This window comes from Pipistrellus hanaki (assembly GCF_964339955.1).
Source record: "Pipistrellus hanaki genome assembly, chromosome: 2".
Lineage (NCBI taxonomy): Eukaryota > Metazoa > Chordata > Mammalia > Chiroptera > Vespertilionidae > Pipistrellus > Pipistrellus hanaki.
The window spans coordinates 107,045,385-107,060,403 of NC_140504.1; the positions used below are offsets into that span (position 1 = coordinate 107,045,385).

The following is a 15,019-nucleotide window of genomic DNA, read 5'->3' on the forward strand; positions in this document are numbered from 1 at the left end:
AATAAGTGAGGCAGAGTGAAATGGGGAAAGGAAATTTAGTCAATAATGTCATAATTTTGCACAAATGATTATAAGAATTAGTGTGGTGATTACATTGTAATTTTAAAAATGTCAAATCATAATAATGTCTAAATAATACTGTATACCAACTATATTTATATTAAAAAAGAATGCCACAGTGAGTATCAGTGATGATAACACTAGTGAAACAGTCACAGCCTTGTGTGAGGCACAGTGGATACAAAGAAGGGCAATGGGTATCCTAGGTTAATATTTCATTAGAAGAAACCCCATATTTCCTCCTTCTCTCACTTCCCTTTCTACCTGCCCAGACCTGTTTGTTGCCCCTGGTCAGCACTCGATTTACTTGAGGCTGGGTCTTGTGAGTGGCCCTCAGGCTGCCCAGAGATGCTGTGGTGTCCTCATACATCATGAGACTCCTACTTCAGATCATGGAGAGTCTGCTCTGCGGAGACTACATACCACCCTGGCACCTCCAGACCCACTTCTGTTTGCCACCTTGTTCTTGGGGACCCTGAGTTCTGAATGATGGTATTTGCCATGACATCTGCTTGGCCTCTGGGGAGAGGGAATGTCAGAGGGCCCAAGCTCTAACATAGAAGCTGTGTGATCTCAAACAAGCTAGTTTGCTTTTCTGCTGTTTCCTCATCTAAAAACAGGGATGTCCTAGCTGGTTGGCTCCATGAATAGAGCATCCACCTGCAGACTGAAGGGTCCTGGGTTCCTTTCTGGTCAAGGGCACATGTCCAGGTTGCGGGCTCAATCGCCAATAGGGGCATGCAGGAGGCAGCCAATAAATGATTCTCTCTCATCGATGTTTCTATTGCTCTCTCCCTTCCTCTTTGAAATCAATAATATTTTTTGAAAAGGGGGGAGGATGATAATAGAACCTACTTTGTGGAGGTGACATGAGAAGGAAGCATTATGATGTACGTAAAATGCTGAGTGCACATGAAAATGTTAGTTATTAGTGTTACTGATATTACCCACCATGACTGGTGCTGCCTATTGAGTGATGCAGCAGAGGAAGCAGCAGGCTCAGAGACCCTGAGATAAGAAAGAGCTCAGTGTGCTAGTGGGGAAAAGTGGCCAGAGGGACCAGGGAGGAAAGAAAGAGCAGGATTGCCACTATACACAGCTGTGGGGCACTGTCCATACTGCAGTCTGGGTAGGTAGTGCCCACTGGGATTATGCAGTGGGGTGGGGGTGGGGATGGGTTAAGGGGCACAAGATGATGTCAGAGAGGGAAAAAGGGTCCTCACATCCAACAGCCTGTGAAGGAATAAGAGCTGTTAGGAGAAGGGCCTTGGCCTCACAGCCCATGTGCTTAAGCCATACATGAGACCCAGTGGCCAGAGAGATGAGTATTTCATTGTATTTTACAACTAGGCTATTTGAACACAGTTATAATCATAGAATAGGTTAGCAAACTTGGTTGCCCACACTGGTTTGGCTGCTGCTTGGCTTTTCTCTGGCATCAGTTGCCAGGAGCCATTTCTTTATAATATAACATTCAAAAGCACACTATTCCAGAGAACACAGGGAGAAGACTGCCTCTCTTCTTTCCCCTCCTTCTCCCCTCACCCCTGCCATGGTTACCTAATTGTTCTCATCACATTGACCTCCACTTCCCAACACGCCAGGTGCATGTTCACTGTAAGGTCTTCTAGTCATCCATCACTGCATAACTCGCCTGAGAAACCGCCCCTGGACTGGGCGTTTGTTTCTCTCCCACGGTTACCAGGTGCTGTGGGCTGGGTTCAGGTGTGCCATTTGTTCTCTGGAGTGAGTTCTCACAGCAGATCGTAAGAGCCCTAGCAGTCAAGCCAGACTGGATCAGCACATTGAAGGCCTCTCTGCTCATGTTGTTAGCTCCATGTGCCTGGCCGCAGCAAGTCACATGACCAAACCTGGCATTGTGGGTAGAGAAAGGCAAATCTGTTCCTTCCACAGAGCCACAATGCAGGATTTGGCTGCATTAAGCAGAGTGAAATGGGACCGATACTCCCATTTGCAATGGGGACCTAGCTTTTTTGTTCTGTTTCTGGCTCTTTCTCATTCTTCAAATTTCATCTTAGAAAAGTCTAACATAAACCCTTGGTAAAAATAGTATACCCATGCCCCTCCAACTTCATTTCTGTTACAGTGCTGTATTTAATCTGTCTCACTTAACACAATGTTGTAATGTATTGTTTATAGTTTATCTCCCTGACTAAAATGTGAGCTGCACGTGGACAGAAACCGGTCTTTCAGTCCTGTCCTGTCAGTAGAGGTAGAATGAATGGATGAATGGATGAATTTCATGCCTGTGAGCAAGTGCAGAGTAGTTTCCATCTAAAGTCTTTAATTTTGTGTGTTTCAGCCTGTGAAGTCCATTTTGAAAACACCAAGGTGCCCATTGAAAATGTCCTAGGAGAAGTTGGAGGTGGGTTTAAGGTGAGTTGTTGGCAGCAGTTCCTGTGACTGCTGTGCGATTTCATGATGTTGTTTGCTGGCCTTAGCTTTCTGTATCATCCCTGCTTGTAGCAGACCACCCTGTGCTGGCCAGGTGACCATGTGTGGTTCTCCTTTGGGAAATCGGCAAAGTGGGAAGGGGGGAAATTGCCTCCCAGAAGAGGAAGTGTGTGGTTAGAACCAAGTCTCTTCATTAACCTGTGAGGCTTTGTTTGCCTTGAGTAGGGACGGGATTCCCTCCAGCACACATGATAAAGCAGGCCAGTGGCAGTGGAGAAGCACAAGTTATCCAGTGACTAGCCCGGGGTCCTGAAGCCCCAAGATGTTTTGTTTTTGAGTCAATTTTATTATATTTTTATTGACAGATAATTCATATAACATAAAATTCACGGTTTCCTATTGTACACGTTGGTTGTTTTTAGTATATTCACTATGTTGTGCAACCATCACCGTGATTTAATTCCAGAACGTCTCCATCACCCCAGAAAAAAATGCCATCCCTCCCATTTCCAGTTTCCCTCATCCCTTGGCAATCACTACATTAACTTCTGTTTTTATGGATTGGCCTATTTTGAACATATATATAAATGTTATAAATATGTGGCCTTTTGTGTTTGGCTTCTTTCATGTAGTATTACGTTTTCAAAGTTTATCCAAGTGGTAGCGTTTGTTATTCCTTTCAGAGGCTGGGTAATATTCCATTGTGTGGATAGACCACATTTTGTTTATTCATTCATCAGCTGATGGACCTTCTTATTGTTTCCACCTTTTGGGCATTATCAATAATGCTGCTATGAACATTCATGTACAAGTTTTGGTGTGAACAATATGTTTTCAGTTCTTTTGGGTATTTACCTAAAAATAAAATTTCTGGGTCATATGGTGACTGTACATTTAACTTTTTGAGGAACTACCCGGCGATTTTCCACAGTGGCTGCACCACTTTACATTCCTGTCATAAATGTATGAGGGATCTAATTTCTGCACATCCTCATCAATACTGATTATTGTCTATTTTTAAAATTATAGCCATCTTAGTGTGTGATGTCATATCCTATTGTGGGTTGATTTGCATTTCCCTAATGACTACTACTGCATCTTTTCATGTGTTTATTTGCAATTTTTGGGAAAACGTCTTTTTAAATCCATTGCCTGCTTTTTTTTTTTTTTTTTTTAATATATTTTATTGATTTTTTACAGAGAGGAAGAGAGAAGGATAGAGAGTTAGAAACATCAATGATTAGAGAGAATCATCGATCAGCTGCCTCTTGCACACCTCCTACTGGGGATGTACCTGCAACCCAGGTACATGCCCTTGACCGGAATCGAACCTGGGACCTTTCAGTCCGCAAGCTGATGCTCTCTCCACTGTGCCAAACCGGTTTCGGCCATTACCTGCTTTTAAATGTTCTTTTTTATTGTTGTGGTTGCCCTGATCTAATTTACTGAATCACCTAGGTAACTATCTTTACCCTGGTGAGATCCCCTGCTCCCTTGGCTGTGAAGTAGAGAACAAAATAATACCTTCCTTCCCATGTCTTGAGAATCAGATAAATGCTACTCGGTGATGTGAAACAAAGGGTGGTGGAGGTGGAAAGATAAACATGGGAGCAGCAGTCTGTGTGCAGTGATAGGTTTGTTTGTCACCCAGAAGATATGCAAATTAGAGAATATAGATAAAGAGAAAAAAATGAATTCTGAAACCTGTCCCCAAGAGAATTGGCATTCATTTTTCACATTTTTGTGATTATCTTTCTAGATTTTTATGAAGACCATTCATTCCTTAAATCTGGTGTGAAGCGAACTATAGTCTGCATTTTTTCATTTATTAATAATCCCAATGTAAACCAAATTTAATTTTAGACTATCAAAAAGAATTAAAAGCATTTATTTGAGCAAAAGGAGCTGCAACCCAGGAAACACAGATTCAAGGAGCAGCCTAAATTGTGTTTCACTGAGACAAAGGGGAGGCCCTCTTTTACAGCAAAAGTTGTCACCCAGGCTCTCAATTAGGTCTGTTTTATATAAATGAGGTGTCCAAAATGTGCAGTTCTGATTGGACAGGGCAGATTTCAGCCCCTTGGTAAAAGAACAAACCAGGGTTTCCCTGCAGGGGTTTGGTCTGAGGTTCTTCGAGGTATAAAGTACAGGACGAGCCCCTGTCAGCAAATGCCTGCTAGGCTCTTACTTATAAAACTTGGGCCCTTAGTTAACCATGGGGAATCCATTTCAGCGCAAAAATTCCTTCTTAGGGTTCACATCAAATGAATTTTTCTACTTGGGGTTCCACATAATCTTTTTATGCCAGTAAATGTGTATTGTTGTAAGTGTTTAATACTGAATAGTATTGCTTCATGTAGAGAGGCCAAGTTGAATGTTACCAGGTTCTCAGGACTGGGAATTTAATAGTGTTTTCACTTCTTTTCTACTCAAAACCACATTGGCATATATCTTTGTATATATGTATGCCTGTCCCTCATCACAAGCCACCCATCATCTGCATTAGGTAGGAAGTTAAAATTGGTAAAGAGGAGAGAAACTGACAAAGCTCCTTAAGAAATATGTCATTGTAGGGATTTGATGGAGGAGGAGCATGTCATGCAATATAAGGGGCTGGTTCAGTAGAGAGAGCATAGGCCTACATGCAGACAGATGTTTGCTGTGTGGCTTGGGAGAAGCACCTCACCTCTCTGAACCTCAGGGGCTTCGTCTGTACAGTGAGAACCCTGATGCTGAAGTAATGTTGGTAAGGTGTAAGTAGCTTGCATGTACCCAGTAAGTCTTAGTTACTCTCCTTTCCCCGGGGACTAAGGATTCATGTGTTCTTTTGGAATGAGGTTATTCAGTTCCTTTTTGAGGAGGTGACTCATGTTGTTTGTGAGAACCATCGCAGTGATGGTGTGACCTTGTTTGGAAATGTTGGGACAGTGCTCTCTCCCTGCGCAGTGATCACTGGCAAGATGATTAACTCAGCCCAAGTGCTGGCACAGAGTTCTTCAGGGACTTATCCTTTTTTTTTTTTTTTTTAATATATTTTTATTGATTTTTCACAGAGAGGAAGAGAGAAGGATAGAGAGTTAGAAACGTCGATGAGAGAGAATCATCGACCGGCTGCCTCTTGCACACCCCCTACTGGGGATGTGCCCGCAACCAAGGTACATGCCCTTGACCGGAATCGAACCCGGGATCTTTCAGTCCACAGACCGACGCTCTACCACTGAGCCAAACCGGTGCCAGCCAGGGACTTATCTTTTGTTTTCAAACCTTCTGGCAAAGATAGACAAGCACTGTTGTGGTCTGTCACCTTCAGTCCTCCAGGCTCTTGGGCTGTTCCCAGCACAATATGGGCAAGCAGGACTCTGAGGGAGTGGAGTCCACAGTGAGCCCATGCTTTCTCTGCAGGTGGCCATGAACATCCTCAACAGTGGGCGGTTCAGCATGGGCAGCGCTGTGGCTGGGATGCTCAAGAAATTAATTGGTAGGTAACTAAGGGACAGGAACCCTTTGTGGTACAGCCTTGCCCCTCAGCCTGGAAACTGCCATGTGCTCACAGCAGACTGGTGCTGAGCCAGAACACTGGGCATACAGTCTCACTCAAGTTTAGGACCTGGGCTGTGGTTTAGGTCAAGGAATGTATTTGGTATTTGGTATTTGGTCTGTCTCCAAAGAGTGAGTGTCCATGTTTCAGCACTCCTCTATTTTACCTGCTCAGAAAGGATGGGAGGAGGGGAGTGGACATTTTGTCAGAGATGAAACGGGGTAACTGCTCTGACCACTAGGAGCAGAGCTATTTAGTGAGCATCCAAGTGTGAACCAGACACCTGTAAACATTAGCCCTGATTCTCCCCATTTTGTAGGTGACTATTTCCACAGTGGGTGTGGAGTGGGATCAGGTTTGGAACCCAGATCTCTCAGCCTGTCAATCTTCCCTTTGTTTTTTTCTGTTACGATGCCTGAATTCAGGATTTTCCTTTGCCAGTAAACTTAAAATAGCCCTGTAGAGTTTTTGTTGGGCATGGAACATAATTACTATATTAGTTTTGTGGGAAATGCAGGGAACACTGTCTACGGATGGTGGGAGATACCTAAGGGCTGCATACACTGAGTGCGTATGAAGTTCCTCAGAGTTCAGGGCAAGGTGGGATGGGAAGGCTTTGCTTTGGGTTCTTACCTTTCTTTATAGATGAGGAAACTGATGCTCAGAGAGGGTAAGGGTTTTGCCCAAGGCCATGTACCTGGGCCTAAAAGCTGATCCTGTTAGACTCCAAGCTCAGGGCTTGTCTCACTCTGCTGAGCTACTCTGGATTTCTTTCCCATCTGGAAATTCTTCAGTAAAAGCTTTTGGGGGTGCTCATGGCCAGCTTCTTCCCAAAGGATGTAGAATGATGATATCCTAAGTCCCGGAAATGTGTGAGTGTGGGTACCTGTTTACCATCTGAGCCCACCTTGAGAAGCAGTTGTGATTGGATCATAGCGGTGGGAATGTTTGGAGAATACCGACTGTAGGGCAGGGACTGCTGACTGGGTGGGATGCTGCCCTATTCAGTTGGATGCCTTTGCAGCTGGGACCATGATGCAGCTTGCGTTCACATTTGTGCACTGTGAAGCCATAGGCCTTCCTGCTGTGGGGATGAACAGCTGTGACTGGTGTGAGCCAGCCCCTGCTTCTGCCTAGGGCATTTATGGGGACACGACTTGGTGCTACGCGCCTTCCACCTGCACCATGCAGTCTTCACAACTCTGTGAGGTCGGTGGTATTATTGGGGGAGGTGAAGTCACTTGTTTTGGGATACCAGCTGGTAAGAAAAAGTGCCAGACTCAGACCTATGTCTAACTTCAAATTGTGCTTCACGTCTGTCCTGTGTGCTGGGGGCACCACTGCGAGGATAGCCCTCCTCCAGCCTGGCTTCGCTAGAAAGCAGGGGCTCGGTCTTTCAGGGGGCTTGGTCTCAGCAGACTGTTCCACATAGTTTCCGCCTGAGGGGTGGAAGGTGATAATGACAGCCTTAGTAAATTATCGTAGGACACCCAGAAAATTGTTCTTTTAAACACTCTGTTCTTCTTCAGAAATGACTGCAGAATATGCCTGCACGAGGAAGCAGTTCAACAGGAGCCTCAGTGAATTTGGATTAATTCAGGTACTAAAGATTGTACAAGTGCCCCTGTATGGATTTCACTGTGAAAGCATTAAGTGTGTCTTTCAGTGTCTGTACTAGTGATTTCTGTAAGTGACTGGGGGAGAGGACAGACTTTATTTAATGTGACACTTTTAAAAAATATATATATATATATTTTTAATTTGAGAGAGGAAGAGAGAGGGAGAGATAGAAGCATCAATGATGAGAGAAAAAAATCACTGATCGGCTGCCTCCTGCATGCTCCCTACTGGGGTTTGAGTCAGCAACCCGGCATGTGCCTTTGACCAGAATCAAACCAGGACCCTTCAGTCTGCAAATCAACGCTCTGTTCACTGAACCAAACAAGCTAGGGCGATTTTATCCACTTTTAGAGACCACTACTGTGGGAGGGACTTTACGGAGGAGCTGGTATATAAAAAGACCCTGAAAGGCAAGTAGGATTTCAAAGCAGAATCCAAAGGAGGGATGCTAGGCCAAGACCATAATGCTAGAGGTGGGAGAGTATCTGGTGTGTTTGGGAAAGCAAGAAGCTCTGCTTTGCTTGCTGGGGCGTAGAGTATGTGCAAAAGTGGCTGGAGAGGTAAGTTAAGGCTGTGCTCTGAAGGGCCTTGAGGGACAGGGTATTTGACAGGTGAGGTAAATGACCTGAGTCTGTAGCAAAGGGAGGCTGAGGAGGAGGTTCCAGTTACTACGGTGGTGGTCGGTGGTTGTTGGAGGAGCCAGGGAAAAGGACTTACACCTGGCCAGGAATGTGACACCCTTATGTGAATGCTCAGGCTCAGTTCTCTTGTTTAGTGTGAGGCTTTGGACTTAATTACCTTCTCTGCTGGTTGGCAGATTTGATTCTCAGCACATGTAAAATGCTTCTTGTTTTTTTTTAACACTCCAGGAAAAGTTTGCCTTGATGGCGCAGAAGGCTTATGTAATGGAAAGTATGGCCTACCTCACTGCAGGGATGCTGGACCAACCAGGGTTTCCTGACTGTTCCATCGAGGCTGCCATGGTGAAGGTAATCCCAGCACAGCCTGCAGGGAGCTGAGGAAAGCTCCTTAGCTATTGTGTGGTCAAGGAAGATAAAGGACTTGCCAGAGTTCATCCAATGAGACTGTGACAATCAGAGCTCCTGCCTCGTTCGGTCTCATCTCAAAGCCCATTTCTCTGTTGAGCCTCCCATTCCATCCCCATCCACTCTGCCCCTGTTCTAAGGCCCTCCTTTTGGAAGGGAATTGGCACTGACCTTCTCCCGGGTCTGTGGCAGGTGTTCAGCTCAGAGGCTGCCTGGCAGTGCGTGAGTGAGGCGCTGCAGATCCTCGGGGGCTCAGGCTACATGAGGGACTACCCATACGAGCGCATGCTACGTGACACCCGCATCCTGCTCATCTTTGAGGTGCGTGCCCTGATACCAGACCCACCTCATTCTGCCATGGACCCCCTGATCCTCCTGGTTCTGGGCCCAGGCTGGCTTCTGCGTTCTCATTTAACCCTCCTCACAACTCTGTCTAGATCCTGTTCTGCAGACTGAGAGGCCAAGCATTTCACCCAGGGTCTCGCTTCCAAGGCCCTTCTGTTGAGCCTACCACCTCCTGGCAAACCGCCGCAGGTCTTTGCCAAGTCGCTTTTGCCAGCTGTGGTGGGACAAGCAGAGATCTTCTCATAGGAAGCTCTGTATGGGTCTGGGTTTTCTTCTCAGTATATTGAGGGAGCTTAGGAGGGTCATCTCTGAGGGCTTTCCCAGCCTTGCAGTTCTTGCTCTCTAATTGCTGTCCCCCATGAATTCACAAGCCTAAAGGTGCTGGGAGGGTCCTGGGTGGGGAAGAAATCGAGGGGTGGGGGACAGAGAGACACCTCAGACACATCCCTTCTTTCGGGTGCCAGTGGTCTTGATTGTGTAGTAGACTGACTGACTGACCCAGGAGGAAACCAGGATACCAGGGAGTGAGGGACAGAGGTGCATCTCTCCTGAGGGACTGAAGTCTTATGAAGCAATTACACTTGAAGGCAGAAAGGACTTTGACCAGGCATAGGGGAGGACTCTATGGACCAACCACAGGGAAGTAGAGCATCCTGAGTAGGCCCAGACAGGAGCTTACCTGCCCCTTCTAAGCGAATGGAGGTAGAATAAGCAAACCTTTGTGGGAGTATTGGCCAGTCCTGCTTGATGAGCTGGGGCAGGTGATGGAGCAGGTGAGGAGGGAATGGAAAGGAGACAAGCAGCCAGGTTATACAGGACCTTGGTTCTTTACTCAGGGCAGTGGAAACTATAAAAGGTTATAGCCCTGCTTGAATAGCTTCCACGGTGTGAGCGAGCAGGCAGTAGCACAGTCCACCTAGTCGCACATGCAGGATGCTGGGGCTAACTTCCATGGGGCAGCTTTTGACCTCTGTACTGCTGACCACAGGGAACCAATGAAATTCTCCGGATGTACATTGCCCTGACAGGCCTGCAGCACGCCGGACGCATCCTGACAGCAAGGATCAAGTAGGTGCCATTCCCACTCTGCTCCTCGGGTCCCACCTGGGAAAACAAGAGGGGATGAGCAGTATGGCCTTGAAGAGCTGAGCCCATTCACTGGCTGGCTGGCGAGAGGGAAGGTGGGCAGGAGCCTTGGTCAGTGAGTGTTGGGCCTTGAAAGCCAGACTCCAGAGCTCGGCCATTATTTGAGGGTGGCAGGAGGAGCCAGCTGCTCAGGGAAGCCCTCACTGCCCTGCCCATGGGCTCACTCCCTGGGCAGTTCCTGTTTCCCAGGCCGCAGGGATTTTCGTTTTCAGGATCTGGGAAGGAGAGGTGCTGCTTAAACACAAGAGGTGCCCCTCCAAGGCCAACACAAGAACAGTTTGTTTCTTTTCTCCCTCCCTTGTTCTCACCCCCTCTTGCTCCTTTCAATCCCCATCCTGAGGCCAGGGCAATTAGAAACCACTGCTGGAGCCCAAGAATAGGTTGCTCAATACATATTGCAGAATACTTACTGGAAAAGAATGACCTGGAAGTTGGCTGTGGCTCAGCTCCTTGTGGAGGGAGCGCGAGAATGGCTCCACCTTGGAGGAGACTAGCTGCTCTCGGACAGGCTGGCCAGGCTCAGCCTGCAGCCAGGTGCCCAGCATGCCCAGACTAGGGGAAGGTCATATTGGGCCTGGATTGGCACTTTATGACTTTGCATAGTCAGGGAGAAGGAATGGGAGCCCTAGAGCTCTGGGGTACCTATTGGTGGGGTTTTGTTGCTGTGGGGAGGACAGCAGGGCCTCAGGTCATGGGGCATGGGCTTTCTGCAGCGAGCTTAAGCGGGGCAATGTGACCACTGTCCTGGAGACCGTTGGCCGGAGGCTTCGGGACTCCTTTGGCCGAACCGTGGACCTGGGACTGACGGGGGACCTTGGAGTCGTGCACCCCAGTGTTGCGGTGAGTGAGCCAAGAAGGTATGGCCTGTCCGGTATCTTTCTCCCAGAAGGGATGTGACCAGGGGAGTGGGGAGGACCAGTCAGTCTGAGGGACAGCTGATGTCCCGTCTCCACCCTGTCACAATGGAGAATAGCCTGCATGTCAGCCAGGCCTGGCCCTGGAGCCCCTGCCATGTGGGACAGGATGGCACCATGGGGAGGCGGTGCTGAGCTGAGTCCTTTCCTCTGGCCTCCAGGACAGCGCCAACAAGCTCGAGGAGAACGTGTATTACTTTGGCCGCACTGTGGAGACGTTGCTGCTCCGCTTTGGCAAGGTAGTCAGGCCCCTCCAGGCCCAGGAGTGGCAGGCCCTCCACCTGTGGGGTCAGGAAAATGGGGCCAGCATCTATGAGATAATGTTTTACCAAGTGTCCACCTTTTGAACCAAGCCCAGGAAGAAATCTACTCACCATGGAGCGGTGGAATGGGGAGGCAGGGGTGATGGGTGGGTGCCCTGCTGGGGAGCCCCCTCCAGATGAAGAGAGGCTCCTGCATTTGTGGGGGAAGCCTCCGCAGGGCCTGAATCTCATGACCTGATCTGAGAGGCTCTGCGGCTGAAGATGTATTAATTAAGCCTGGCTCTGGTCTCCTGAGACTTGATCTTACCTTTACCCTTGCCCAAATCTAGACATAGGGAAAGGAAAACAGGCAGCTACCATGAGCCAACTTCTCACAATCTCCAGGCATAAAATGAGGCTCAGAGGTGTGAAAAGTGCCCAGGGAGCAATGCGGGGGATGGGGTCACAGGTAACGGGGCGCCTCTTTTCCCCTCCCCCGCCCGCTCTGTGTTCCCAGACCATTGTGGAGGAGCAGATGGTCTTGAAGCGGGTGGCCAACATCCTCATCAACCTGTATGGCATGACAGCTGTGCTGTCTCGGGCCAGCCGCTCTATGCGAGCAGGACTCCGGAACCATGACCATGAGGTGAGCCTGCTCTGTCCTGTGCTGCTCTACCAGTCCACACACAGGAGTTTTGTCCTGTGCATTTAACTGAGGCCAGGTTGTTGGGAGATGGGAAGATTGAGTGGCATGATCCAATTTAGCAGTCTTAAGTGGGAGGGGCTGGGCAAGTCAAGAGGCTTGGCATCCCAGTTGCAGTCCCAGAGAGTGAGAGTAAAGTGCAGGGTCTGTGCAGCAGTTGGCCTGGAGGCTGGTGGGTTTGCTGAGTTGTGGCTGTGGCCTGTGGTGAGTACTGAAGCTCCAATGGGAGGGAGGGTCCATGTCTGCTCAGAACACAGAGCCACTCCCTTTTATTTTCCCACCTGAGAGAAAATGTGGGTGAGTAGGGAGTCCTAAACCCAGTTCCCTCACCTTGGCTGTCCTCACCCTGCTGGTGGGGCACTCAGCGCCTGCTGTGGATTTGGTCTTCATGTACACAGACTCACAGTAGCCAGTGGCCATAGGAATTGTGATGTCTCTCTCACAGCGGAGGAAACTGAGGCTCAGAGATGTTGAGTAATTTGCTCTTGGGACAGAGCTAGTTTGGCTTTGGGCTGGAATTAATACCTAAGATTGTGTGACTTCTGAGCCACGCTTCTTGACCCCCGCCAAGCTGCCCAGTGGTTCTTGGAAGTTTAGAGGTCAGTCACCAGGGAGGGGGAGCCCTATGGCCCAGAGATCTCAAGGTTCTCTCTGACCTCGGTTCTGGCAGGTTCTGTTGGCCAACATCTTCTGCACAGAAGCTTATTGCCAGAATCTCTTCACCTTATCTCAGCTGGACAAGTGTGAGTAGGGTTGTTTGGGGGGGGAAGGAAAGGGTCTGCTTCTAGGCAACTGTTGATGGTGAACTTCTGGACCCTGTCAGGCTCTCAGGGCCTATTGGCTCCTCACAGACTTCTGTCGTGAGTGAGGGCTGAGTGAGACCTGCGCCGGCAGCAAGGCAGGAGCATGGATCTGCAGATAAAGCTCTGCCAGAGCCCTTGTGCGGGCCCTGCGACATCTGCACAGTGAAGGTTCACGAAGGAAGAAGACAGTTCTCCTGCCTTTTCATTCCAACCCTGCGGTGGAGAGGAAGCTGCCCCCTCACAGATGTCCTGGGATGCTGTCCTAGACCATCTGCTCAGTCTGGAATGCTCCTATGGCCATGACTTTGAATGTATAGCTTAAATTCTCCTCTGACCATTACAGTCCTGCTGGCCTCAAGGCTTCACATCACGTGTCCCAATGGAGCCCAGCCCTGTTGCTAAGAGATTGTTGAGAGGGGCACATAATTCTGTGTAGGTTCTGGCTCAGGGTGCTGTTCAGGCACCCTCCACAGTGCTGACCTGACTGTTAGTGTGCTATGGAGATGAGGAGATGGTTTCTCCTGCAATAATAGGCTTGCATCGCATTGACCAAGTGCCTTCACCCATAGGATTTAGAGTTTTTAGGGATTAACAAGATGAGCCCTTTGTTATTCAGAGTAAAGCCTATATGTACAGCCCGGAATCACTTCCTGGGGGCTTTGAGGGGTAGTGGGGATACCCACAAGCAGTTAGGAAAACTGTTCTAGCAATATTCCTATTGTCACAATGCAGAAAGATCAACCCCTGTCTCCTTTCCTTTCCAGATTCTCCAGAAAATCTAGATGAACAGATCAAGAAAGTGTCCCAGCAGGTCCTAGAGAGGCGAGCATACATCTGTGCCCACCCTTTGGACCGGACATCCTGAAGCAGAGAGACAGTGGTCACTGTTGCCGCCAGCCCTCAGGCCACAGCCTATTGCTGGACAATTCGCCTTTTCCAGAAGGTGTTGGGCTTGGGGTTATTTTAAGTTGAACTTTCTTCCCAGTCTTCACCTGAAGGTCTTTCTCTTACCTTGGGGAAGCCTCTTCTAGGCTTGATCTGTGAGACTGCTGCCTAACATGATCATCCCAGGTTCTAAATGGAGATGAATAGAGAGAGAATGGAGTTGCTGAGACCTGGAATTAGAGCATCCGCTATTAGTTTAGGAGAATTCAGAATGGAAACGGGGGCTCTTGCTGCTGCCTCTGTGGCATGAGTCTGTGGGGATCTGTTTTGGGCATGGACGGCCATTTCTACTAGATTACACCTTTCCCAAGAAATAGCTTGAAAGCTGTGTATGTGTCGTTCATTCAGACTAGAAGGAAAATATACTTGTGCCTTTATATTCTTTTTTAACAAAAAAAGTTTGTATTTACTCTTCTAATCATGTTTTTTCTCAGATCCAACCTTTAATGGATGATAGCATGAACTTAAGAACTACCCTTTAGTGATGGCTCTGTTGTCTCTTTTGTCCTCAACCTGTGAGAAGGCCTTGAAAGCTGAGGAGCAGGTTCCCACTGCAGGGCTACGGGGGTTATGAGTCCTATCTTTGGTCCTCTCAGGTGATAGCTGGAAAACAGCATTTCTTGGTTCATGACAACATATGCTTGTTCCCACCTGGGCTTTTCTTCTGCTTTCTTTGCAAGGATTGCCCTCTAGTTTTGAAATGGGGACAAAGTTATCTTTAGGTGGCACTAACAGGCCTTTGCATTTCTCCAGGCTTCCTTCTGCTGTTACTTGCTGTATGTACTGGGTCCCAGCACACTGGCAGGTTTCAAGCTTTGGTCTAGGGTGGCTTGGGGTTCCCCCCAGATCTCTGGGTCATAGGGCTCCCCCTCCCTGGTGACTGACCTCTAAACTTCCAAGAACCACTGGGCAGCTTGGCGGGGGTCAAGAAGCGTGGCTCAGAAGTCACACAATCTTAGGTATTAATTCCAGCCCAAAGCCAAACTAGCTCTGTCCCAAGAGCAAATTATTCAACATCTCTGAGCCTCAGTTTCCTCCGCTGTGAGAGAGACATCACAATTCCTATGGCCACTGGCTACTGTGAGTCTGTGTACATGAAGACCAAATCCACAGCAGGTGCTGAGTGCCCCAGATTCTCTTGCCTATGCCTCCCGAAGCCATTCTTGGGTACCAGAGTATTGAAGCTCAGCAAGCCTTTAAATTTTTCTAATACACCAGGCCCAGTGCAATAAAGGGATTTGC

The 15,019-nt window shown here is 48.2% G+C and overlaps 1 protein-coding gene across 1 annotated transcript in view; it reads left to right on the forward strand.

Annotated features, from left to right (window-relative positions):
• Positions 1 to 14,258, forward strand: part of ACAD9 (acyl-CoA dehydrogenase family member 9) — a 57,861-nt gene extending 43,603 nt beyond the window's left edge. The window contains exons 8-18 of the mRNA XM_084872467.1: positions 2,384 to 2,457; positions 5,878 to 5,953; positions 7,543 to 7,613; positions 8,503 to 8,622; positions 8,872 to 9,000; positions 10,013 to 10,092; positions 10,884 to 11,010; positions 11,246 to 11,323; positions 11,844 to 11,972; positions 12,700 to 12,772; positions 13,597 to 14,258. Of these exons, the coding sequence (XP_084728593.1) occupies positions 2,384 to 2,457; positions 5,878 to 5,953; positions 7,543 to 7,613; positions 8,503 to 8,622; positions 8,872 to 9,000; positions 10,013 to 10,092; positions 10,884 to 11,010; positions 11,246 to 11,323; positions 11,844 to 11,972; positions 12,700 to 12,772; positions 13,597 to 13,697 (1,058 nt within the window). The 3' untranslated portion in view covers positions 13,698 to 14,258. The remainder of the gene's footprint in view (positions 1 to 2,383; positions 2,458 to 5,877; positions 5,954 to 7,542; positions 7,614 to 8,502; positions 8,623 to 8,871; positions 9,001 to 10,012; positions 10,093 to 10,883; positions 11,011 to 11,245; positions 11,324 to 11,843; positions 11,973 to 12,699; positions 12,773 to 13,596) is intronic.
• Positions 14,259 to 15,019: the final 761 nt, after the last annotated feature.